We start from the raw sequence: 26,954 nt of genomic DNA, 5'->3' as shown, positions 1-26,954 counted from the left end.
AGTTCACTCTCCCACTTGCTTCAGGTGTCTGTTCGGTGTCACTTACCTGAGAGCCCTCCCGCCGCCTGCCCTGTTTGGAACATCATACACCTGTGCCCTGCCAGCAAAACCCACACCCCACCTCCCACTTTGTTTCACAGCCCCTACACGCTACGTATCCACACGTTTGTCTAAAATGTGACTTGCCCGCTGACATCAGAGCTGTGGTGGTCGCCCGCTGGCTGTGGCAGACACAACTCACAGGGGACAGCTGCACATATGCTGATGTAGGTGGAGCCGTGCCCTGCAAATGTCCTTACAAGACTGGTAGCTTCACCAGGGGAGAGATTTCACCTGTTTTCTTCAGTGTTGCATCTCCAGTATTGGACACAACCTGGCCGGATGGACGGATGGATGGATGGCCAGATGGATGAACGGACACACAGACGGATCCCTGACTGATTCTTGAAGGACAAATGGATTAAGATGGAGAGAAAAGGTATCACAGCCAGGAGACAAAGAACTACGAGCCACGAGGCAAGGGAGACAAGTAGGAACCAGCACATCTTACCCCCCAGCAGGAGAGTCTCTGTCTTCAAGCTCAACCGCTCCCAGGCCCTACAACCTGCCTCTTAGCCCTAAGACAGAAGCCAGCCACGATGTGCACATTCCCGGGGAGGATACTCCGGTACCAGGGGAAAGGGGAGGCATGGGCTCTGCACACCCAGAAGCAGAGACAAGCTTGTGTCCAGGTTTCCCGGGCACCGGAAAGCAGGGGAATGTGAGGCAGCAGCAGCAGCAGCAGCTGGTGCGTGGCTTCCAGAACACGGCCTCCCGCAGGAAGCTGTCTGCTCTGCCACATTTAATAGAGGGCTTTTCAGGCTCAGCCTGAAAGGTAGTGTTTAATACACTGCACACCAGAAGATCAGCCCCACCCTGCTCTTTCTAGAATCAGGTGGTGCAGCTTGTGTTCAAGTCCACCTCCTCCCCAACTACCAGCCGATTCTGTGTGCAGCTACTGCACCGATCCGAGCTCCGACGTAGTCGGGTGCAAGCGTAGTTCTAAAACAGTAAGTCCGTGTATGATAAGGCAAGAGCCAATGTGACTCCCTGCTTTTCCTCCTTGAAATTAGCAGTGCCTTCGCCTCTTAATTGGCATGTTCAGAATCCTGTCCCGTGGCACTCTAGCTCAGAGGGGTTTAAGTAGAGGCTATTCCCCAAGGTGAGTCCCGGGGGTAGTGAGTTTAGAAAATTCTGGGTTAAGCAGAAACAAAAGATGGTCGATATGACAAGAACCCAGATCCTTTACTCTGCTGACGTGTAACGTGCATACGCGAGCGGGGGACCGCACTTAACATCTTTTCCAAACACAGATCCTTTTGTTGTGTGGAAAGTTCTGACAAGGGAACTTTCCCCAGATGACACCTTGGGAATTGTGCTTTACGACAGTTCTGCTCTCCAAGCCTGTTTGCGCCGAGTGGTTCTTATGGAGTGTTGGGTCTGATCTGACCTCAGATGGAAACGGGGCTTAGAGACCGGGTGACCTCCCGTGTTCACACAACTGACGGGGGTACGGGTTAGACCCAAGGTTCCCTAACTTCCGGCCTGGCATCCACTGCACCAAACACATCTTAAATATTTCTTCTGTCACATCTTAAAATATTTTCACACGCGAGGGGCGCCTGGGTGGCTCAGTCGGTTAAGCGTCTGACTTCGGCTCAGGTCATGATCTCACGGTTCGTGAGTTTGAGCCCCACGTCGGGCTCTGCACTGACAGCTCAGAGCCCGCTTCAGATCCTCTGTCTCATCTTTCTGCCCCTCCCCCATGAGCTCTCTGTCCCTCAAAAATAAACATTAAAAAAGCACATTAAAAAAAAAAGAAGCATTTTCACACTCTAGAATCCATGACACCCATAATCAGATATAATTTAGAAAATACCAGATGTCTGTGACCCAAGGACCTAGCATTCTAGGGCTCCCTTTTTTCACGCAGGAAATCTCAGTGTAAAATCTCACACCAAGAGGAGTGAAGCTGATGGTAAATAATTGTTAAGAATGTAACAAAATAACAGTCACACATTTAAGAGAAAATTAATAATTCCCTGCCTCTCACAGACACACATGTGAACAAGGACAATTGTTCTGTGTCACAATCACCCTTTCGATTCTTTGAAGGAAATGAAACATCTGACTAAAAATTCAACAAAAGTCCAACAGCTAGAGTGTGCCAGAGACTGCCATTCATTCCATGATGACAGCTGTGACCTAAAGGGAATTACGCTCAGTATGGCTCGTGTCCTTGGATCAGCGTTACATCAGGACAGACTGTCCAGAGTCAGATACAAGGTCCGGTCTCTGTCTGCTTACTATCCATGTGACTTAACCTCTCCTAGCCTCAGTTTCCTCATCTGCAAACGGGGACAACTGTCCCTGCCTCATAAGGCTGTTGAGAAAAGTCCACGGGGTATATACATAAAGCACTTAGCACACGTCTGGCATGTGTAACTACTCAGTAGAGTCATGCATTGTTTATTCTTTGCCATTTTCTATAGCAGGAACCACACTCAATAAATAACTAAGGGAGGAGTATGTGCAGCTAAAAGAAATAGCACTTGCCCTTAAGGAGTTTTCAGGCCAGTGGGGGAGACTGGGAAGGGCTGGGACCGAGAGAAGAGCAGAGATTGCCAGGAGCACAGAGGTGCCCCAGTTCCAGCTCTTCCAGGGAAAAAAATGCTTACTTAAGCTGGAAGCATGAATGGGAATTAGCCATGCGGCAAAGGACAAAAGAGACTACAGAAAGAGGTATGACATGGGGACAGGCACAGAGGGACAGGGTGTGCTGGGGGATCCATATGTGGTTTTATCTGGCTGAAGTAGGACCTCAGGGTGGGGACCTGGAGAGGGGTTCAGATGCCAGCTCAAGGGGACCCTAACGCCATGAGGAATGGAGTCTGGGCGGGTCCCCATGATAATGAAAGGGTTTTCTTCAAAGAAGAACTCAAACATACAAAAGCTCCTGAGCTGAGACATCACACAAATACTGGGCAGAAGTAGAAAAAGGGAAACTGATTATAGTTTCCTCAAAGCAGGGGTTTCTCAGGAAGAGTAAGCACTAGACAATTTTGCAAAATGTATCATGGGCCTTAAAATTGCTGATGACCTTTGATATAAAAATTCAGTGCTGGGAATCTGTCCTCAGGAAAATATCCCCGAACAGGCCAAAGGATTGTACACAAAAGTGTGATCCAGAATTAATTGCACTCGTATAACCACACCACTAATGGGGTATCCTTCATCTGCTAAAATATTTCCCAGGAATTTTTAACGACAGACAAAAGTGCTAGACAATAAAATCTTAGCTGAAAAAGCAAAATACCAAACTCTCTATATAGTAGTAATTCAGGGGGGAGAGCAAATCTTTCTAATAGTAACAGACTCCCCCCCAGCAGAGACTATGGCGTGCCCCCGTGTCCCACTGCCCCTTGCACATCCCTCTGCTACAAGACTGAGCATCTGGCATGGTCATGGCTCATGTGTCCATCTCCCGCAGGGCTGGACACCCCTTCCTGGCCAGCCTTGCCTGGGGCGATTCACCTCTGGATCCCAGGGACCAGCCAGAGGTATTTAGCAAATGTTTGCTGAGCAGGAGGAGAGAGGGAGACACACAGGAGGCAAGGAGAAAGGGAGAAAGAAGAACAGAATGTTTGAAAAGAGAGAAGGAGGAAGTGAAAAGGGGAGGAAAGGAGTAAGATAAAGGGGGGGGAATGGACGAGAGAGGGAAGAAAGGAAGGGAGGAAGAAGGGGTGGGGGAAGAAACACAGCACAGGAGAAAAGAGAAGACTGATACATCACAAATCCCTTTTTCTGCTTTTAAAATTCCCTGAAAGTAGGGGCGCCTGGGTGGTGCAGTCGGTTAAGCGTCCGACTTCAGCCAGGTCACGATCTTGCGGTCCGTGAGTTCGAGCCCCGCGTCGGGCTCTGGGCTGATGGCTCAGAGCCTGGAGCCTGTTTCCGATTCTGTGTCTCCCTCTCTCTCTGCCCCTCCCCCGTTCATGCTCTGTCTCTCTCTGTCCCAAAAATAAATAAATGTTGAAAAAAAAAATTAAAAAAAAAATTCCCTGAAAGCTTAAGCCTACTGCCTGGGAATAGAAGCTGGCTTAGTGCAAAGCCTGTACAATGCAGATGATGCTGAAAGAGCTCTCACGAAGGGCCACCTAAACCTTGGTTCTGGGCAGGAATCACATCTCTGCCAAAGGTCCTGTGAGTCAGAGGAGAAGCTCAGAGAAGGGGAGGGCTTGTCTTCAAACCCACTATTATCTTGCATCCAGCCTCAACTGGGAGGGAGCTGGTGTTGGCAGGACGCCTTCATTCTCTTCACAAACACTAAGTACTATGTTGAGTGCTGCTTACAAAAATTAGCTCTTAAAGCTTCAGACATTCTTACCCATACAACAGCAAAGTAAACAGCAGGCAGCCTCAGCTAGAATGCGAGGTCTGGGTCACAGCGAAACGTTTGCATCATTGTCCATCCCTGAATGAATGAAGCATTAAGCCTCCCTGCATTCGGTTCTCTCTCCTGCTTGGTGGGAATAAAACCTATCATCTCCACCGCAAAGTCATAAGACTGGAAGATCCATTAAGGGAGCCTTGGAAGAAAAGAGAGGTGCAGTTCTCATCTAATCAACCCCCCAATCACTCGTTTATGAACTGGAAAACAGCAGAAAACCAAAGCTGTTATTACAGAGACAGGGAAAGACAGCGACTATGTCATCAAGGAGGGGACATTTAAGCTGGGTTCTGAAATGTGAGAAGTTCATGAAGCCAAAAAGGGGGGAGAAGGGGAGCATTCCAGCAAAATGAATAGTATATACACAGACACGACGTTCCCAAAGTTCCAGGTTCCATGGGATGAACAAGGAATGGAAAGGGCAAGCTGTGTGCTGTCCGTGGTCCTGACACATCATCGGTCACTCGGATAGCAAGGTTTCTCCCAACCCTGGGATGTTGAAGATCCCTCTCCCTCCTCCAGCCTTGTAGTTCTTCACTGCTCTCCTTTCTCAGCTCACTGGCATTTTGTAATCTTTACATTTCCAGAGAACACAAACAGTCGTGCCTTATGCTTCACAATGTATGCAACTGGTTCCAAGTACTTTTAACTCATAGTACAAGACTTTAATTCTCCCAAGAAGTTGGGGGGAGGGAAGTTGGTCTGCTTTGACCAACAGAATGAGAGTAGATGTGAGTGCACCAGTCTGAGCACAAGCTTCAAGAGGCAGATGGGATTCAGCTCAATCTCTTGACAGTCCGTCCTCTGTCATGAAAACCTCCAGACCCCCTCTCCTACGATGTAGACACTGGAATCTGAAGCCAATGAACAATGTGTATCAAAAAAGGCTCTCAGAGGATTAAGGTTAGGGTCGGAAGAATGTTCTTCACACTGAGAAGGCAATTCCACCGGAGATGTGTGGGTGCATACAGATTCTGATGAGGCTGCCTGGTTCATCAGTGGGAAGAGGCTCAGAGTAACTACATGACCTGTCACTCCTTGGCAAAAGGAAGAATTCCTTCCTCCAAGGGGCTTGCATGGAAATGAGTCTCAAGAAGATCAGGGAAGCCCCATTTTAATAGAAATGTGCTTTGCTCATGCATTGAACTTCATTCTCTTAAGACAAAAGAAATGTCAAGGTGAGTTCTAAAAGTTACCAGGCCTGCAAACTCTACAAGCCACTAATGCTGAGGCTAATGTTTACAACTCAAACATTCAACAGGACAGGTAGACACATGTCATTCATGCAAGTACAACTTACAACATGGCGCCTGAGCCTAGACGATCCTCAAAATCCATTGGGATCGCCTGCTAAAAACTCCAACCCAGGGGCTTTTGCCAAGAATTTCATTTACCAGATGCAACTTACGGGCCAGGAATTTATGTTACTAACCAACACCCCCAGGTAATCTTGATGTAGACCCTCTGGGGTGGATTGTGCTATTTGTTTTACAATTCTCTCTGTTCTCTCACCCTTGGCATGCGTCAATGTGGGGGCGGTGCTCCCCTGCCCCACCAGCTGATGGCGCACCCGTGTGCCTTGCTTTGACCAACAGAATGAGAGTAGATGTGAGTGCACCAGTCTGAGCACAAGCTTCAAGAGGCAGACGGGATTCAGCTCAATCTCTTGACAGTCCGTCCTCTGTCACGAAAACTGCATGGCCGTCCCAGAAGGAGATGGTATGAGGAGAAAAGTTGACCCAAACAGAAGCCTGATGACAAATCTGGCCAAGCTCTGCTAATACGTCTCTACCACCCACAGACCTAAGAGCAAGAAATATTTCAAGTTGTAAGTCACAGAATTACAAGGTTGGTTGTTTACGTGGCATTATGGTGTCAAAGCAAATTGATACACCATCAAGATTCTGTGCTGAGGGGCGCCTGGGTGGTTCAGTCAGTTGAGCATCCCATTCTTTTTTTTTTTTTCCAGTTTATTTATTTTGAGAGACACACAGAGAGACAGTGCAAGTGGGGGAGGGGCAGAAAGAGAGAGGGAGAGAGAGAGAGAGAATCCCAGAGAGTTGGATGCTGTCAGCACAGAGCTGGAAACTCACACAAACTGTGAGATCATGACCTGAGCGGAAATCAGAAGTTGGGATACTTAACCAACTGAGCCACCCAGGCGCCCCGAGCATCCCACTCTTAATTTCGGCTTAGGTCATGATCTCAGGGTCGTGGGATTGAGCCCCACATTGGGCCCTGCACTGACTGTGGAGCCTGCACAAGAGTCTATCTTTCTCTCTCTCTCTCTCTCTCTCTCTCTCTCTCCCCCTCTGATCTGCCCCCACTCTCTTCCTCTCTCTCTAAAAAAAAAGAAAAAAAGAAAAAGGAAAAAGATCACGTGCTGAGAGCTGCCTGAGGGATTCTCCAGCTCAAATACTTCACAGCCCAAGACTCAGTCCCTACCTCTAATAACCAGAGCCCCCTTCCTCCCAGGCCCCCCTTGCAGATCTCCCAAAAGGTGCAGCTGTGCACTCTTATTCATTCACAGAAAACTAGCCCATTTGCCTTTGATTTTTGCCTCAGGGGACAGCCCATCAGCCTGCAGCCCTTTGCTTCGCAGCACTTTCCGGGAAGGCAGCTCTGGAAAGGGCAACAGGCCTGAGACCCAATCTAATTAACACACATTTGCTCTCCCCTCGCATGGGCAGAGAGCACAGTGGCATTTTCCTCTTTCATGAATTAGAAATACAGGTGGTCCCCATGGATTGCAGACCTTCTCTGGAAGCTTGGGCCCGTTTCCATGACAACTGCAGTTTTAACAGCAAGGTCTCAGGTCCCATGATACCAGCAGACATTCAGGAAAATACTCCCTGATGGACTGAATATCTGGTTTTAAAATAACACACCAGGAGTGGGCAGGGCCTTCGGGCTGCCCCAAAGGACAATGATGCCAGCTATCTCCGTATCTACGTTGGGACCCACTTTGTGTCTCCTTGTCTCTGCTTTTTACCTTCCATAAAGCAATCTGAACACAAATCCTTTCTCTTTAAGGAAATCACATTCCTGAGGGCATACTAAGTGCCAGTTCTGCATTCATTTTTAATTCTTAAGTTACCTTAAGAAGTGGGTACGACTGGGGCGCCTGGGTGGCTCAGTCGGTTAAGCGGCCCACTCTTGCTTTGGGCTCGGGTCATGATCTCGCCATTTGTGGGTTTGAGCCCTGTGTCGGGCTCTGCACTCACAGTGTGGAGCCTGTTTGGGATTCTCTGTCTCCCTGTCTCTCTGCCCCTGCCCTTCCCCCTCTCATGTGGTCTCTCAAAATAAATAAATAAATAAATAAACTTAAAAAAAAAGAGTGGGTATGGTTGCTACAAATGAGGAAATAAGAGAAGTGAGGTAATTTCTCAAAGTCACACAGCCAGATGGTGCTGCCCGATTTGAACCTAGCTCCGTCGGTACCTACAAAGTGACAGCCCCATTACCCCCAGGTAGTTCTCCCCTGTTCTCCTCATTGTACCTGGTTAACGTGTCTGAGCCTCAGTTCCTTCCTCTGCAAAATGGGGATAGGCAAGAGCCGGACATGCATACACATTCCGCTATTTATCCAAGCACATTCCCAATGCCATGCACTCACCTGACCTCCTAATGGGGTTGCTGCCATTATAGCCGAAAGGGAGTAAGGCAGATTCCAGGGCTCTGGAAGTTGCAAAGGGCTCCAGGGAGGGGAGATATTAAAAGCAGAGACCTATTCGCCTAATAAGCATTGGCAATGCCTCCTGTGGGCCAGATGCTTTCACACTCATTATCTCATGTGACAAAGAGGCAGAGTGGCCTGATGGTTCAGCACGTGGGTGCCAAGGCAGACTGCCTGGGCTCAGATCTGGCCCCGCCCTTACGAGCCCTGTGTCCTAGGCAAGCTCTCTCCCAGCCTCAGTTTCCCATCTGTAATGCAGAGAGCTCTTTTGAAAGTTAAATGAATTAACACGTGGACAAGCACTTAGAACTGCGCCTGTTTGTTTGTTTTAAGTCTTTGCAAGCTAGGGAGTCAGATTGCATACAGATGCTCAGTTCCATCTTCGACTTCTAAATTCTCATTTCACACCCAAGACTTCCAGATCGTGTTGCATCTGGTCCAGAAAGTCCTGGCATACACCTGCTGATTCCCACTTCCCACGGCACCTGCCCCCCATCCGCCCTCGCCACCTCTCCCCCTGCTGCCCGTCTCGTCCCTTCCTCATGACAGCCAGTGACCTTTCTGAAACACAAAGGCAACCATGTCATGCCCTAAAACTGCAACGTCACATCCCCGTGCCTTCCTCTGGCCTTCTTGCCAAACCTGCTCTCCCCAGCGATCTCCAGCTCAAGGTCCTGACCCCAGGAACACGTGGTCACCCTTGCAGTCCCCACAGTGTGAGGCCTGTGCCTTACGGTTAGCATTGCTTCGTGATGTGTTATATTCAGCTGGTCTCTTGTCTCTCTCTCCCGTGAGACTGGGAGATCCTTCACACCAGAGACCACAGCCTGTTCCCACACAGCTTCTTAGCTGGGTGACCTGGGGCCAGATACTTAACCTCCGTGTGCTTCGGCCTGCTGCTCTGCCAATAGAACGAATCAAAGTAGCAACTCATAGGATTTCTAGAGATAATGTGTAAAAGCACTTTGCACACCTCATACACGGAATACTGGCCTAGGTATTAAAACATGCCCAATGGGGCACCTGGGTGGCTCAGTCCGTCAAGCATCCGACTTTGGCCCAGGTCATGATCTCGCGGTTCGTGGGTTCGAGCCCCATGTCGGGCTCTGTGCTGACAGCTCAGAGCCTGGAGCCTGCTTGGGATTCTGTGTCTCTCTCTGCCCCTCCCCCACTCATGCTCTGTCTCTCTCAAAAATAAATAAACATTAAAAAAAAAAACAACCCATGCCCAATGATTAAAGTTTTATTTTGAGTCGGTTTTGTTCTGCATGCCCAGAAATAGAGGATACCAAAAGAAAAAGGAGAAAATGAAAGGCCGGGGGTGGGGGGAGGAAAGAAAAAGATTGCACCTGGAAAGTATGCTCCGTGAGGAATAAAGAACTGGGGCCATTTTGGAAAAGAGAAGGTCCTGGATAAGGAGAAATGGCTGAGAAATGCCTTCCAGAGCCTCCAGGAATATCGGCGTAGAAGAGGAGGAGGGCTGTGACTATCCACAGGGCAAAAGTATGACAAGAAGCAGATCCTCAGTCCACATACCTAAGAGCTTTTCAACGACAGAGCTTTCCAAGGATAAAGCAGGCTGCTGAGTAAAGTGGTGATCTCCCTGTCACTAGAGGTATGCGAGGAGAGGGTATCTGGAATTCCTACACTAGAGGAGGGAGAGGGGGCTGGGGGAGAAGCAACAGACACTATTTCCTGCCTTCCTAACCACACAAACGCTGACAAGTTGACATAACTTAAAAGGCTCCTTTCGACTTTAAGACTGTATAAATAAAATATCATTAGGGCTTCAGCCCTAAGGGCCTACGAACATGGCAGGATACGAAAGACAGGGCAGCATAATTTGGGGACAGGTACAAAATCTCGAACAGCTCCCCGTGTGCTCTATGCAGTTCTGCATCAGAGCCATTGAGTCTTCCTGTGGGACTGACCCCAAGTCATTATTCAGTCAAGGCCTAGGGGACACGTGTGCCAGGATCTGCACCCACTTAAATGGGAGGCCCCTATTGTAAAATCGTGCTTGTCGGTGGGAAATACGATGAAGCACCTTCAAAGATCAGACCTGCCCTCTCCCCACCGCCAAAGTGCCACCTGGGCGGCCCTCTTTGAGCTCCAAAAGCCCTTCATGCCCCCCTCACGTTCTTCTGGACCGTAAACCACCTGAACACGAAATCCGCGGATAGGATTAGTTAAACGTTAAGGAAAGTCAAATGCAGGCGTGGCTAAAACCTCGCTCAGCAAAGCAGCACCATTTACAACCTGGCTTCATTCATCCAGCCACCCACGCGGTCTGGAGTCCCTCTGTGAGTCACCGGCGAGCTGCAGCACCCCCGAGAGATGCCAGAAAATCTGTCCCAGCCCTCCAGAGTGTTCGATGAGGTTGGACAGACCACAGTTACGGACGTGCCAGTGCTCGTGGCTCCCGGCCCCCAGGGGAAGGATCCTCCATGGAGAATGGGCACAACTTAACACAAGTGCAAAGGGCCAGAGAGGGTAAGCCCCGTCAGGAGAATGTTCCAGGTGCCTGGGGCGCAGGCCCGAGGAAGGAGGTGGGCGAGCGCAACCTCCTAGGCTCACAGCCATCACTTCTCTCCGTTTACTGCCTGCTCTCGTTTTCTAGAGCACTGATTTGGGTCTGGATCATGGGACTGGCTTTGGCCGCGTGACTATGAGCCACAGTTGAGCCCAAGTCCTCAAAGAGGCATTTCAAGTTGCCACCCGGAAACACCTTACTTAGACCCCACTCCTTCCCCCACACCACCAACACCGACTCAGAGTCCCTTTCGCAGAGCAAAGTTACTATTTCATCATTGCATCTCTCCAGGACCGTGAGTCTCAACCTGTGTTCAGAAGACGTGTCCAGGAGCACCTGCGTGGCTCGGTCAGTTAAGAGTCCGACTCTTGGTTTTGGCTCTGGTCATGATCTCACGGTTCGTGAGTTCGAGCCCCATGTGGGGCTCGGTGCTGATAGCATGGAGCCTGCTTTGGACTCTCTCTCTCCCTCTCTCTCTGCCCCTCTCACGCTTGTGCTCTCTCTCTCTCTCTCTCTCTCAAAACAAACTTAAAAAAAAAAAGAAGATGTACAAACAGCATAAAAAAAATGGCAGCATTCTTAAAGTAATGAAAGACATACACACCGCCAAGTCGGTCGGCATTCATCGGCGTGCCCTCCCTACTGGTGTCACCGCCCGTCTTTGGGGGCCTTTAATTGCTCGTCACTGCCCGTGCTTACTCTTCAGCACCCTGGCACTATGCACTGCCCTGTGTCCTTTTGATATGCTCAAGGGCAAAGTCCTCTGATGCTTCCTTTCCAGGCCAAGGGGTGCCTTTGATTCACAAAAACTGACACTCATCGGATACCTCCCAGCTTGTGAGCGTGCAGAATGCCACCTGATACATGTCACCGGACCAACGTGTCGACTTGGTTGCAACAAATACGAATTTTAAATACTGATCAAAATTTAGCGGTGCATCTGCCGAGGATTTTGTTTTGTTTTGTTTTTTGGATGTGTCCCTCTGCTCACAGCACATGGGCTGAGAACCACTGGCTGCTAGAATATCTCACATTTCCTATCTTCTTGGGTCTCCGATCTCCGTAACTGGCCCCTTGGCTCTGACCCCCCGTTCCAATCTAGATTTCCAATTGTCCACTGAGACCCCTCGGCTTGGCGCTCTTTCCCCCACTCAATTCGAGTACCTTTTCTTCCAAACTCACCCCTCATGCGTCCTGACCACCTCATCATCAGCTCCAACGGGTGTTGATTACCACCTTCTATGTGCCGTAATTTTCACACTTAACCCTCATATCTCCTTAAGAAAGTCTAACACCGGGCTTGTCTCCACTCATTTGGGTCTGGATCGTGGGACTGGCTTTGGCCGCATGACTATGAGCCACAGTTGAGCCCCAGTCCTCAAAGAGGCACTTCAAGTTGCCACCAGACTCCCATGCTTCCCTCCTCTGTTCCTTCAGCCTGAGTCTCAAAGTGAGGAGACACAGGGAACAGACCGCTGTTCACCGGCATCCGGGGGCCGAGTCACAGCCAATCCGAGGCCCTCGCACAGCGTGAACAAGAATTCAATGTCTGTTGCTGAAAACCAGACCTGGCGGCTGCTTGCTATGGAACAACGCCGACTAACACGCCTTCCCACGGTAGGAACAGCAGCTAACCTACAGACGCTACACCATGTGCAGGCACTACTCTCAGCGTCTTCCATGTATTATATTAACTCATTCAATTCTCAGAAAGAAACAACGCGCCCAAGTTACGCAGCTAGTATAGAAGTCAAGCCCAAATTGTCTGCTTTCAGAACCCACACTCTCACATACACTGCCTTTATGACACCATCTTCCCAGTTCAAGAACTTCCTTGAAGTTCTGGTGGCTTCCCGTTACCCACAACATAAAATCAGAGTATCCAAAACGCGGAACTGGATCCTCTAATCCAACTCTATAGAGAAAAGGAATCTGAGGCTCAGGGAAAGGAGGTGATTTGCCCAAAGTCAAATACCCCACTTCCCTTGGAGCCGGACTTGGAATCTAATCTGCTCCCCCCTATCATGTTGGGTACAGTCTACCTGACCTCCAAAGCATTGTAGAATTCACATTTCTTTCACGTTCCTCAACCCCCAGTCTATCGATGACTAACCCCTCACTCTCTTCTGACCATATTCATTCCCCAGTCCAAGTCTTACACATGCTGTTCCACGTGCCTTACACACTCTTCCCTTGTCTCCACCAATCAAATCCTTGAACGTCTAGCTCGTGTTGTCCCCCACAAAGCCTCAGGCAGTCACCCCCCACAGTCTCCACCAACAGAGTCTCCCCCTCCCCGAGGCCCTCTAACACCTGCGCCCTGTCATTCTCGGTTGTGCACTCTGTCACCTAGGCAGTAAGCTCGTTAAGGTTATGGATCATGAGACGGGGAATTTTTTCACCGCCCGTCGCACCTCGCACAGTTCAAACAACAGAACAGACATGTGGCCAACCCTTGCCGTTCACCTGCACCCTGAGTTTTTGTTTCCTCAAAGAGACAGCCCGAGTTTGGAGAGGGAGACGATCATCTGTCAGCCACTCACAGCGTGCCAGGCACATTCACATATGCTGCATCACGTGTGTCCCATGTATTCAGTCCGGGCCAAGTCTATCACGAGACACAGACATGCAGGGCTAAGTTGGCATAGCTAGGTTACCAACGAAGCTAACAATATCATGGTTACCCTCTCTGAAACACCTTTTAAGAATTTAATTGAGGGGCACCTGGGTGGCTCAGTCTGTTAAGCATCCGACTTCAGCTCAGGTGATGATCTCACGGTTCGTGAGTTCAAGTCCCACGTCAGGCTCCGTGCTGACAGCTCAGAGCCTGGAGCCTGCTTCGGATTCTATGTCTCCCTCTCTCTCTGCCCCTACCCTGCTCATGCTCTGTCTCTCTCTCTCTCCCTCAAGATGAATAAACATTAAAAAAAGAAAGATTTAAAAAAGGGAATTAAGGTGGGATGCCTGGGTGGCTCAGTTAGTTGAGCATCTGACTCTTGATTTCAGCTCAGGTCATGATCTCACGGTTCGTGAGTTCGAGCCCCAAGTCGGGCTCCATGCTGACAGCTCGCAGCCTGGAACCTGCTTCGGATTCTGTGTCTCCCTCTCTCCCTGCCCCTCCCCTGCTCCTGCTCTGTCTGTCTCTGTCTTAAAAATAAACATTAAAAAAATTTTTTTTTAAGAATTTCACTTAAACAAAATAATTTTCCCCCCGAGAAAATGGCCCACTTCCCTCTCTCTGGTCACGAACTTGATGTCGCCGAGCATCTGCTTCTCTACCCTGGATGCCGGAAGCTCCGAATCGCCATCAGATGTCCAGCTGCACACCTCCAGTGGCCTGAAACACTGGCAGGTTTGTTCCCTGCTCTACTTCGATCCTCAGGAATTTCCTCAGGATCCGCATGACAAATCACTGTGGGCATCGCAAATCCTTTGCATGAAAAGAAAGGGGAGCAAATCAACTGAATGCCTATCGATACACTGAGCGGCATCCTCGGGAAGAAGCAGGACAGGGCTCACGCGGGGTTTGCACGCTTGCACATGAGAGTCACTAACTGAGTCTGATGGTTTCCTAACTCCTGTCTTTCTCTCCTCATCACCGTTCGATCGAACGCAGGCACACACACAGACTCGTACAGATTTCAACCAGAGAGTGATTTTCAGGGCGGGCAGGTCAGCCCGTCTCCCCCTTCTGCTTAAATCTGGCTGTTAGAACTCCTCCGTGCCACTAAGCCTCTGTGAACCTTCCTTTCCTCTTTGGGAAACGGGGATGATCCAAGTAACCCGCCCCCCTCATGGGGGCGCTCTGGACACCGAGTCAGATCACGGAGGTCATGGTGAACGCTGTAATAATAACAGCCTGCAAAACCACAAATGACCAGGACTCGTGAGGTCCTACTTGCAATAGTAATAATTCATAACCGCTGTGTTGGCACGCTGGTCTCCCCCCACAGCGGAGCAGGCCCCCCACTCCTTAGTGGCTCAGCTGGGAGACGAGAGCATGTGCGGGGGGGGGGGGGGGGGGGGGCCAGGAAACCATGTGCCTTTGTTTGCTGATAGCCACGCCCAGGATGTTCTAACACTTAACCACCGCAGTGGGCTCCAGAAACAGCTCTAGCTAAGTTAATCCCCGGCTGTGCCATTAATTTTTTACAAAGCTACACATGAAGGAGCGCCTTGTAAATATTTTAAACAACCTTGGGGGGCGAAGCGAAGCGTTTCTGCTTTTTCCCTCCTCTCTGTCGGGTGCTCTATTCTCTCAGGAAAAGGCTGAGGTGGGAACCAGAGGGGAAGATGCCCGCTCACCATCAAGGTGGGTAGAACATCTTCCTGACTCAGCCCTGCCCTACCTGGGATGTCCCTTTCTCCCCTGCTCAAGGTACCCTCTCCCCTACCTCTGGATTCTCTGCGTAAGCTGGAACCTTATCCCGATTGGCCAGATGACCACGCTGAGGCTCACGGGGGCACAGAGTGGCCAAACATGAAGCAGGTGGGGTCCTTGGGGACGAGCTGAGAGTTTCCCTTGGTCTTTTTCCAACCCCAAGGCCCCTCCACGGGCCACGCCCACCATGGCTGCCGGAAACATCCAGGATTTGTTCCCGATGCACAGAGAAGACTTGGAAGCAGAGGTTGGGTTCCCACAATGCGGACTTTCCTTCAGTTTCTCCAGCATGCCACACTCCTCTGCCTCTGGGCCTCCCTCCACTCAGGCAGAAACAACCCCCTCCCCCATCCTTCCTGTCCCCCATCCCAGGACTAGGGTGAGTTTCTCTGCTGTGGTTTCCACCAGGCCCCTCGGTGTCCCCTGACGACAGCCCCCACACCTTGGTGCAACTTCAGGCGGAAATGTCAGTCTTTGCCAAACTCTGGGCAGATAAGAGCAAAAAGCCCACCTCCTTCCTATTTGGCCTCACACCCTGCACAGTGCCCAGCACAGACCAGCGCTAATTTAATTTACTGAGTGAGTATGACTGCACAAGCCGGGGGTGCAGCCTCAGGAAAGCCACGGTGCCCTCCCACCCACTTAACGGCATTCTGGTTCCTGTCACAACATGGACATTATCAGCAAGAGACCCTCAGGAAGCCGAGGGTCCTGAAAGGGGCTCCAGTCAAGTCCATCCTCTCTGGTTTGCTCTTCCTTTAAACCTGGATGGAGTGGGCTTATGTGGACCAAATAAAACACAAGTGTTCATCAAGGGCCTCCTTCCCAGGAACTAAGTATAATTCTCAGCATCTCCTTCCCACTTCTCCAAGCTATTGAAGCTGTTGGAACCACTCCACCGGGTTCTCTTTGACACACAGGCTGACTACTGGCTTCGCACAAACACTAAAGCAGCAGAATCAGCCAGCAGTCCCAGCTGCACCTACTATGTGCCTGACACACACTCAGCGCTTTGCCAGAGTTCTCCTGGATGCTCATCGGTCCTGGGAAGTGGCCGGCGTTGGCCCATTTGGGGTATCGGAGCACGGAGGCCAAGAGAGCTGGCAGAGCAAGGATGAGCACATCCGTCCGGTCCGGAAGCCTGGCCAAGTCACCTCCGCTCAGCGGCTCACGGCAGGAGGGCAGGGTGGTTGCTGTGTCCCTGCAGACTGAGAACTATTTGAGTCTGGGGCACCTTACAGACCTGCCTCGAAGATCATCCGGCCAAACTGCCTTTTTAGAAACCGGGTTCCTGGGGGTGGGGGGGAGGACAGACCTTCCATGGGCCACAGCCACGATGGGACCCAAGGCTCCGGACTCATCTGTCACTGCATCCATCACCTGCACCGCCATCACTTGCCCTAGTTCCCCTCAGGGGGTAGGGCTAGAGAGTCCCAAGGCAGGGACCTGGTCAAACACCCCCCCCCTTTCCACTTTCCTCCCACTTGCCTCACCTGGAGTCAACCAGACCCCTTCCAATGACTCACAGGCAACTAGAGTGTTAAAGGGCTGGCCACTTACACCTTCATATCTCAGAAGGCAGGGATCATGGATGGGTTAGAGACCGTCTCTACCCTCAGGGGTCATACCTCTGGACGCAAACTCACCAAAGGCCTGCTGGCAAGACCTGAAGCTGAGCCCAGGAGGGGTTTTCTAGAGGAAGACTCAGGCCACAGTTGGACAGGAGGCATGGGGGGCTCTCACCCAGTGCCCCAGCCAGTGCTCCAGCCCCTGGGAGGTTTAGGTAGACAATGCCGTCCTCAAACGATTTATCGAGAAGACTCCATAAAATAATGTCCGCAATAGACTGGGCAGGTGAATGGGAAGTGTCCGCTCCCTCCCCCTCCCCAAGGCTGCCCTCCTGTAGGTGCCCTAGGGCTCCCAGAGGCAGGATTCTGTGTAAAGGAGTAGGAGTAGTCTGGGTTTCCTGTCCTCAAACCTCAGGTGTCACGCTGGAGGCTTCTATCGCACCTGGAATCCCACCTCCCAGCCCCTGGCTACTCCTGCACCCACCGCCGGAGGCCCACTGGCTTCCACAGCGCCTGTGGGGCGCATCCTTCCGGGCTGGTTTGGCTCCCCTCTGGCGCCAAGGAGGGAATGGGGTGGAGGCCGGGTCTCCCCACCGCCGCGCCCTCAGCCCTCAGCTCCCCACCCAAGACAAAGCAGGGATCCTTTGTTTCCGGCCACACCCAGGGACGGCGGCGGTAGGCTCGGGCCCACTGCTCTCCTACCCCCCAGTGTTAACCCTTCTGGGGCCACAGCTGCCAGCGCAGCCCCGAGAGGGTTATTTTTAGCCGCGGTGAGGAATGGGAGGGGCTCCTCCATCATGGCGCTGTTTCTGGGTCCAGACTTCCACTCCATCAGTACGGGCAGGGGAAGGGGGGGAGGGTGGGCAGAGGCATTTTCCTTGCCTCTGGCATGGAAGGAACTCGGCGGCGAGGCGCAAGAGCTGGACCGTGCAGAGGTCGGGCGCAGGCCACCGGCCCTCCCCGCCCTAAGCCCGCTCCAGGGCCGGAGGGAGGGGTTCGGCCCCCCGCGCCCCTCCCTCTTTTGTTCAGCGCCGCATCCACCCGGTCCACGCCACCCTCTGGCCCTTCCCGTGGCGGGGGGGGGGTGGGGGGGGCGGCAAGCCCGCGGGGAGAGGGACCCGAGACTCCGGCCCCGCCTAGCCGTGCGGGGCTCCCCCCACCACCACCATTGTCCCCAGAGGCTGGGGGGAGGGGGCTGCAAGGCTGAGATCAGCCCCGCCCCACCCGCCGCCACGCAGGAAGCCTCGCGGGCCGCCCCTGCAGTCCCCCCGCGGATCCCGACCCTGGCGGCGGCCACCCCCAGCCCACAAAGAACGGCGGGGCGGGGGCGGGGGCCCGGCTTACCGTGATGTGCGGGATGCTCTTCCTGCCCTGGTAAGACATGGCCCCGCTGGCGCCCTCGGCCCGGCCGGCGGACCTGTGCGGCTGTCTTTTCGCCCAGCCGGTCCCGCTCCCCGCGGGCGCGGTGACAAAGGCCCGGGAGGGCAGAAGAGAGGGACGGAGGCTCGGCGCCCGCGGCTGCCCACGCGCCCGCTGCCCCGGCTGCTCGGCCCGCCCGCCGCCGCCGCCGCCGCCGCTCCGGCTGCCAGCACCGCCCGGCTCGGTGAGGAGGGCGGGAGGAGGAGGGAGAGGCGAGGGCGGGAGGAGGGGGCTACAGACAGACAGCTCCTCCCGGCGGCGCGGAGCCGAGCCCGATTCGCCCCTCTCGGCTCGAACCAGGAAGCTCTTCCCTTCCGATCCCCCCCCCACTCCGCCCTCCGTCCCCCCCCCTCCGCCAGCCGCCCAGCCCCGCCGCCCCCCGCCCCGCGCGCACGCCCTCGGCTGCGCCCCGGCCTCGCTCTCGCGATTGCAAAGGTCTGGTTTTCAGGGTGCTTTTAAATGCCAGAGACGGCCTTCGGCGGTGCAGACGGAGCCACAGGTGTGCGGCACCGCATCTGCGGGCCTCCGGGAACAGCTGCGCGGGGGAGGGAGTGCGGGGCGGGCGCGGAGGACCCGCCCGAGCTGCTGGGGGCGTTCAGGGCCCTCTGGACCCGGCCCAACGACTGCCCCCCTCCTGCCTCTCGTGCCGCAGCCTCCGTTTGTCCGTGCGCCGTGCACACTCCCTGAATAGAGGAGTTAAATTAAGCACTTTTCCATCTCCAAGGCCTGCAAGCCGTTTTATTCAGGCTGTACCCTCTTCCTCAATATCTAACCCCAGACAAAGGTTACCCATCTTCCCAGACTCCTCGGCAACGGCTTCTCCGTAAAGCCTTTCCTGCCACCCTCCCCACTCACATCACTGAATCAGCCTCCCTGAGGGCTGACCAGGAGCCCCACTGCCAGGCCGTTGGAGTGCAGCAGAATGAGACAAGGCCCTAACCCAATTAATGGCTGACCGGCTGCACCCTCTGCAGCAGCTTCTCCTCACACAGCAGCCTGGCCCTGGGGCCACCAGGTCACCCCCATGGTCTTGCCTACCAGTGGTTGCCTGGAAGGCCGGACCACTGGCACGAAGGTCCCCACAGACCCCAGGAGAGGCTAGGAGACAGGAGGGGAATAGGATGTCCTGCCTCCCAGGGTATAGCGTACCAGAACCCCAGCACCCCTGACCCAGATGTTCCTCTGGGGGCAGGTGGGCAGGAGGCCAGTGCATAGCTTAATAAACAGGAAAGGAGAAAAGAGAGAAGACGAAGGAAGCAGGAGTCCCAGCAAGCCCCCACAGCCCTAGACAGGTGCCCCAAATCTCCAGACAGAATAAAATGCTAACTTTCTCTGCCATTCACTTTCTGCCTGCAACATACTAACCCGCAGTATATTTTAGAAGACCCATCTTCTTTCCTTTCAAGTTGCCACCCAGAGGGAGGGTGTGCTAGGGGTGGTAAAGCCCCCACTAAGCAGGTTGAGGCCTGAGGCCCTTACCTTCACAGGCCACCTAGAGGCCAGTCACCCAGACCAGGACAGGAGGCCAGAGATGCCTTGGCCTTGAAATGGAGGTGGGGTTGTAAGTTCACAAAAGAGAAGCATCTTAGTATTCCAGGGACGCTAGGCCATAATTTTCCCATTATACAGGTGGGAAGTTAGGGCTTACAGAAATAAACTGATATCTCATTTATTTAAAGTATTTTAGCTACAGGGGCGCCTGGGTGGCGCAGTCGGTTAAGTGACCGACTTCAGCTCAGGTCACGATCTCACGGTCCGTGAGTTCGAGCCCCGCGTCAGGCTCTGGGCTGATGGCTCAGAGCCTGGAGCCTGCTTCCGATTCTGTGTCTCCCTCTCTCTCTGCCCCTCCCCCGTTCATGCTCTGTCTCTCTCTGTCCCCAAAAAAAACAAACGTTGAAAAAAAAAAAAAAGTATTTTAGCTACAGCAGAACACTATCTGGAGGCCAGGTTCCCGCACACCTTCTCTAGAGCTCACTCTCCTACATCCGTCCATTCAGCCTGGCCTCTGGGCTCGAGCGGTGGCTTAAATCCTTGTTGGTGACCAGAATTTGCAGGTCTCCGTTCCCATGACGCTTGCATTCTCTTCCTCAGCGTTGTTAAGTCCTAGGTTCCACGTACTGGGACGTCCCCAGGGGCCACTCAGGGCAGGGAAGCTCCAGGGCTGGGGACAGGACCACGTGCGTATCGGGGGAGGGGCACTGGTTCGCGATTGGCCAAACAGATCTCTGCTCCCAAGCAGACTTCTCTGGTACAAAGCGCCGCAGTCGCTGGGCCTTGGGCCTCCGCAAACGCTGCGCCGGCGCTGCAGAAACCCCTCCTCCCTCCCCAGGAGAGGGCTTTCTGGGCCGGGGGGGGGGGGGGGGCGGGGGCGGGGGTGGGGAGGAGGACTCCCGGCCCCATACCCTCTGCAAAGCACTGGAGCGGCGAAGCCCGCCCCGGAGCCCAAGCCCTGTGGCCGCCTGGTCCACAGAAAGTAAAACGCATCCTCTAGGGAGACCGTGAGCCCCTTGGCTCCGCAGCCCCGAACCTCGAGGGCTCTGGAGCCCTAGGCGCGCTGGAGGAGCCGCCTTTTGTCCAGTCCCCGAGAAGCCACCGAGAAAGGGAAGAGAGGGCCAGAGGAGGAGAGGGAGGAGTGGAAGAGGTGAAGCGACCAGCATAGCATCCCCAAGTGCCTAGGCGCGGCTGCGGAGCCGGCCCAGGCAGAGCCTGGGGGCGACGTTGGCGCTGGTGACATTGACCGTAGCTTTGTCAGGGACGCACTTCCAGACTGCTCGGGACGTGCACAAAGCTCTCTCGCCGTCCTGATATTCCACCACGCCTTATGGGGTGGCTGGGAGAAAAAGGCCATCCCCATTTCACAGGTGGAGAAGCTGAGGTTCAAAGGGCGAAGTGCCTTCCTTGGCTTGGAAAGCAGTGTTTCCCGGTACTGACCCCAGCTTCTGGACCCACAGCCCTGAGACCTCCAGCAAGGGCTCAGAAGCCCGGATCCCACGTGAGGTCAACCACCAGGTTAGGAGGTGGTGAGGGAAGAATAAGAAGGGGCAGGGAAAAGAAGATGACTCTCTTGATGTCTCCCTCCCTTGCCCCCACCCCCTCACCTCACACACCATCATTGTAGACCTCCCCCTTTCAGGGCGCCGGATTCAGGACCACGGAGAGTTCCCGAGCTGCGGGAACACCAGGCGGAAGGCGATCGGGAATGGAAGCAGCAGGAGACCCAGTATTGCGTCCCAGCAGCCCCGGGCTGGCCCCAGCCCCCACTCCTCCAGGAAGCCCTCCCAGATTTGTCTGGATGGAGCTCTGCTTCCTCCCTCTCGCTTTATTCCTTTCATAGTATTTAAAGGGAGAAGGGTTAATAAAAAATGATAGTAAAATTCAAAAACGAACATTTATTGAATGCTCACTGACTACCAGCATTAACTGATGTAATTCTCACAATGAATCTATCGCCCACCCTGGCCTGGGGTGGGGCCAGCGTGCTGAACCAGGACTCCAGCACCAGGGGTCTGGGGCCTGAGCAGTGCTCAGACTCCGAGTTCCCCGCTAAGCTGACAGCTCGCTGGCCCTCGGGTGCTCCAACTTCCGTTCTCCCGGCATCTGGCCCCGACCCTCACACATACATCCCAAAGGTGTGCTGTCTATCCATCCATCTTCCTCCAGTTCCCTGGCGACCTCTAGCTTAAGGGAGAAGAGCTATAGGGCCCACGGCCTGGCATTCCCTCGCCCTAATGCGCCTCCACTTCCGAGGGTAAAAACCTCCAAGTCTAGGAAGCTAGAGACTGGGGTTCAAACCTCCGCTCTGCCTCCAACTTGCTCTGTGAAGAGAGCACACTGGCGTCGTGCTGTGGGACTCGGGAGCGTCCCCTGAAGATGTCGGTGCTTGGAGATAGCAGTTTCTAGTTCTATCTGCCCGATCCCGCTAAATCTTTAACCAAACCTTTGCCCTAGAAAGCACAGAGGGAGCACACAGGAAAGGTTTCTTTCAGCTTTAACCTGTGTGACCACAGGCGTTTCACAGAACCTCTCCCAGAGCCTGGTACACAGTAGGTGCTCTAGAATGACTGATGAGTGCGTGAAAAAATGAATGGACGAATGCGGAAAGGAGCTCCCCTCCTTTTCACTAAGCAGAGAATGGAGATCCCTGGGTTAACTTCACCCTAGAGGTCCCCTCGCATTTTAAGGGTCCATATGGCACCTTGGGCCAACTTACTTTCTCCTTCTCAGAACCTTGCTCTTCCTTTCTGCAGAAGAGGAGCGGGGGACTGGATCTCGAAGGACCCTCTGGAGTCTCACGGGCTATGCTGGCCAGCCCCAACCAAATCGCACAACCTCTCCGACCCTCCGGGGTGATGGAGTGGGGGAGGGGCCTTCGGGAGCCCTCTCAAGCCTGGGGGCAGCGGCTCCAGCGCTGCCCTCGGGCGGCTCCACGCCCAACTGCCCCGAGGACCCCGCCCCCCCACCCCGGTCCGGTCCGCGCGCGCCCCGAGGGTACCTGGCCATTGTCCCGGCCGAGTGGCAGGTCGCGGGGCGCGGGGCATCGGATACGCAGCGCGGGTGGTCGCTCTTCGCGCTCGCCCGGCGAGCTGACTGCCGAGCCCGAGAGCTCGCTCACGTCGCTGGCCGTGTCCTCGCTGCCGCCGGGCCCCGGCAGGCCGACGGCGTCGGGCCGGCCGGCGCTGCGAGGCGTGCGCGCCGAGCCGCGGCGGCCCACGCTGTACGCGTCGAAGTCGATGGTCTTGTTCTCGTAGGCGCCCTCCACCGCGGCGAACATGCCGCCGTACTTCTGGCGCGGGGTCTGCGCCGCGCTGCCCGGCCGCGCCAGGTACACGGGCAGGTCGTCCTCCGTGTTCCACGCGCGCCGCCGGTCCGCCATGCCGGTCCAAGGCCGGCCGCCCGCCCGCGCTCCCGCCCGCCCGCGGCCCTGGCCACCGCCGTGCGCCGCGCTCCGCGCTCGCTGCGGGCCCGCGGCGGCCCAGGCGCGACTGCGGCCCGGGGAGGGGCGGGGCGGGGCGCGCGGCGGGGCGGGGCCGGGGCGGGGCCGGGGCGGGGCCTCCGGGCGGCTGGAGGCGAGCGCGGCGGCCGGCTACAAAGGACCGGGGGGCGGGGCCCGCGGCGGGGGCGGGGAGGGACAGTGACGCGCCGGAGCCGCAGCGCCGAGGGCGGGCCGCCGAACCGCAGTGCCCTCGCCACACCCCCACTCCCCACCCCCAGGCCGAGCGCAGGGCGCGAGGAGAGCGAGGGGTGGGAGCCTCGAGTATGCACACACACACATACACACACACACACACACTCGCGTGCGGGCACACACACGCTCTTCAGGCACACACAGGTTCGCACTAGCACACCAGACAATTACGCCATACAACACGTGAGAGATGCACAAATCCGCTAGCGCACACACCACAGTCCATTCCACTCAGCTCCCCAGACACACTTTTGCACACACGTACAAGCTTGTACATATTCCGAGCCAATTACACACATCCTCGCCGTAAATTCTCCTAGTCACCCAGCACCGCCAACCCAGCAGCAGTACGCCGAAATTAACTGCGCAACCTGAGAAGCACTCACACTTTGGACCCGGCATTCATTCGCTCCTCGCTATTCTACCGAGTGCCCGCTGGTGCCTAGCACGTGTTTGGTGCTGGGGACAGTGCTGTGGACAAAACACACCAAGTCCTGCCCTCTGGGAGCGGACGTTCTAAGGAGGGAGGAAGCAAACACACATAATGTACCAGGAGGTGCTAAGTGCTGGGAAAGATGATACGGCAAGACGAGAGGGCCATGCGACGGCCCCATTCGCTCAGGCAGACAAGAGAACCACGTTCCTGCACGGGAACGAATGACACACACATACACGTTGCTCACTCCTACAACACCCACTCCACACAGACATTGTCACACGCTCATACCCAAAGCAAACTCACAAGGTGACTCCACACAAATGCACTCATAAACCGGGTCAGGACGCCCACACAGAAATCCACACCAGAAATAAGGAAAGTTGGAAGCTTAAATAGGAACCCTCAGGAGAAAGACACACAGAGAGATAGATGAACACGTACATACACACATTCTCCTGTCAGTCACCCAGACAGATACATATTCCCCACTCTAGGGTCACCTCCCACGACCCCTTGTACAGCCTATCCTTAATGTGCCAGGAGCTTGCAATAGAGGGTCCCAGGCTTCCTCTGACTTGGGCCACGTGGGAGGCATGGGGTCTTGGGGGTCATTCATCTGTGTCTCCCCTCAATCCTTCTTTGAGGCCAGGCTCCATGTGCCTCCCCTAGATACTGTCCCTCATTTTTCCATGATTATTATCAGGCAGAAGGGTCTAAGAGTCTCGGGGGACCTGGCGATCCCAGCTGCTCTTTCTGGACGGATGGGAGCACCAGCTGCCGGCCCTCTGCAGGCGAGTCCCGACAGGCGGCATCTGGGGCTGGGTGGGGACCGCAGCAAGGGGCAAGAGTGCTTGGCCTCACACCCCAGGTCCTCCCTGTTCTGGGAGCTGTCCCTTCAGCACCAGGTCTGGCCAGTTCTGGAGTCCCAGACAGTCGGACTCACATTCTTGTTCTTGTGACTGCCAGAACCCATGGACTGATCACTCCAGGGCTACTGGCTTCATAGTAGCTGACACCTCCCCACATTTGCCGTCTTGCGACCCTGTAACAAATTGCCCACTTGGAAGATGAGGAAACGGGAGAGGAGTAGTGAAGCAGACGTCTAGTGCCTCGGATCGTACTGCTACTCAGCCAGGTCTGGAGCTCAGTGGCCATGTGGCAAGTCCCTTTTCCATGCGGGGGACATAACAATGAGCATTTATAAAGCCCTTGCCTTCAAGAAGCAGATATGACTGCAGTGTAGGGAGTACTGACCATAAAAAGCGTAAGAACAGAGAATATCAACCCCCCCCACTCTCTCTTCTATCCACCCCATCCTCCATGCTGCCCTCCTCACTCCTTTGTCCCTGAGTACCCTGGACAGATTTCTGTCACAAATAATCCTCTTGAGGTCTGGGGGACTCTAGGCGTCACTGCTAGTGTTTTCAGTAAAAACTTCCATCTGTCCTGGGAAACACTATTCCCAGTATATCCCAGGCAAGGAAATCTCATATTGAAGCCCACCTAGAAGCTTCTCCTAAAGCTTCACAAATATTCATAGCCACTAAACCCATAGAAATACCAGAGAATCCAAGAATATGAGTTAGACTGAACTTTTGAGGTCAATCTTCCATGCTTGTACTTGCTCTCAACATTTTGAGAAGGCAGTCTCTCCTTGCTTAAATACCCCTCGTGCCAGAGATCCCACTGCTTTCCAAGAAAACACTTCCTGCTGTAGGAAAGGGCGAGGCAGCTGTCAAGGCTAGGAGGCAGTGGGACAAGGAAGAAGGAGGGGAAGTCACCTTTTACAGAAGCAAGAAAGGAAAACAATAGCTCCCCTTTACAGAGAGTTTACCACATGCCAAGGACCATTGTGGGCACTTTACATATAGTAATTGTTTTAAGCTTCACAGCAATCTTTGATGTAAGTAGCCTCATTTTACAGATAAGAAAACTAAGGCTCAGAGAGATAAGTGACTTGGCTGGGGTCACAGCTGGTAAATGATGCTGCTTAGGACTTAAACACAGTAGTCTGGTCCCAAAATCTGCATCTTAATGAGTACTCTTTACCCTCCCCAAGAAGTGTGGCTGGAGTAGTCCCTTTAGGAGAGGGGAGATAAAGGAATAAGCCTTGGCGGGGAGGCGGGGGCACCTGGGTGGCTCGGTTGGTTAAACACCCTACTCTTGATTTCAGCTCAGGTCGTGATCTCACAGCTTGTGAGATCGAGCCCCGAGATGGGCTCAGCGCCAACAGCGTGTAGCCTGCTTGGGATTCTCTCTCATTCCCTTTCTCTCTCTCTGCTCCTCCCCTGCTCACACACAATAAACATTAAGGAACAACAACAACAAAAGAACAGGCCTGGGATAGTCCAGATTTGGGGGTTAGAATCCTGTCCTCCATACAACCTGGGGCAAAAAATCATTCATCCTGCATCCAACATGCATTTGGGCACCCACTGTATGTTTCTTTATGTTACTCCTCAGGACTCCTCTGCGCCCCTACAGACAAGGTGGGGGGGTTTGACTTTTATGGAGTGACTACCACGTATACGTAAGGGTCCGTGCACTCACCGTTCATCTCTACACACTACACTCTGCTTTACACAGCACCGGCTCTCTCCCCAGCCCTATGTGGCAGACAATACCATCTTGATTTTCAGGCTGGAGCACTGAGGGGTACACACCTTACCCTCACAACTCCAGTTAACTGCCAGGAGGTGATCACGCCGGGGTTTGGCTCAGCTTTGTCTGAGTGCTTCCTACAATGTCCCCTCATTCAAGGGTAGTAACCCAAGCGTAGCAAAGAAAGGGAGGCCAGAAACCAAGCTGGGGGTGTAAATTAGGAAATGCACCCACCAGTCTGCAGGGAAGCCAAGAGAATGGTATCTGACGGAGGCCGGCAGAAAAAAACCCAGGAAACCTGAGCAAACTGCATTCGGGCCAGAGGATGGCCGTGACCTTCCCCAACCTGTTCTCTGACTGCTCTCAGTCCTCCAGGAAAGGAGTGATCACAAGTGAATGAAACCGTGGCATTGGGGGAAGGATAAGCAAGGAGCTCATCCTGTCAGCCCATGAGGGCTTCCGGGGTGATGGCAGAGAACAGGAAGGGTCACGTCACCACATGGCCATAGGGAGAGAATAGGAGAGGCCACTCAGTTCCAATGCATATTCTCCATCAGGGCCCCTCTTGGGCAAACAAACACACAAAAAGATATTTTTTAAAAGTGTCAGTTTGTAGGGGCGCCTGGGTGCCTCAGTTGGTTAAGCGTCCGACTTCGGCTCAGGTCA

General features: G+C 54.0%; 1 protein-coding gene across 2 annotated transcripts in view; it reads right to left on the bottom strand.

The window, feature by feature from the left end:
- The window catches only part of CRMP1 (collapsin response mediator protein 1), a 77,669-nt gene extending 54,733 nt beyond the window's left edge, over positions 1-22,936 (bottom strand). The window contains exon 1 of one of the 2 annotated variants that reach the window (XM_047091862.1): positions 22,556-22,936. In XM_047091862.1, coding sequence (XP_046947818.1) covers positions 22,556-22,936 — 381 coding nt within the window. Of the gene's footprint in view, positions 1-17,988; positions 18,161-22,555 lie in introns of those variants that run through there. The other variant, XM_047091863.1, reaches the window with a different exon arrangement.
- Between the last annotated feature and the right edge of the window lie 4,018 nt (positions 22,937-26,954).

The sequence above is a fragment of the Lynx rufus genome, unplaced genomic scaffold (assembly GCF_022079265.1).
Source record: "Lynx rufus isolate CCGP_SWC_20201006 ecotype Redwood Valley unplaced genomic scaffold, mLynRuf1.p SCAF_3, whole genome shotgun sequence".
Classification (NCBI taxonomy): Eukaryota; Metazoa; Chordata; class Mammalia; order Carnivora; family Felidae; genus Lynx; species Lynx rufus.
Note: the sequence above shows the minus strand (reverse complement) of the source record. Positions and strands in the feature narration are given on the sequence as shown.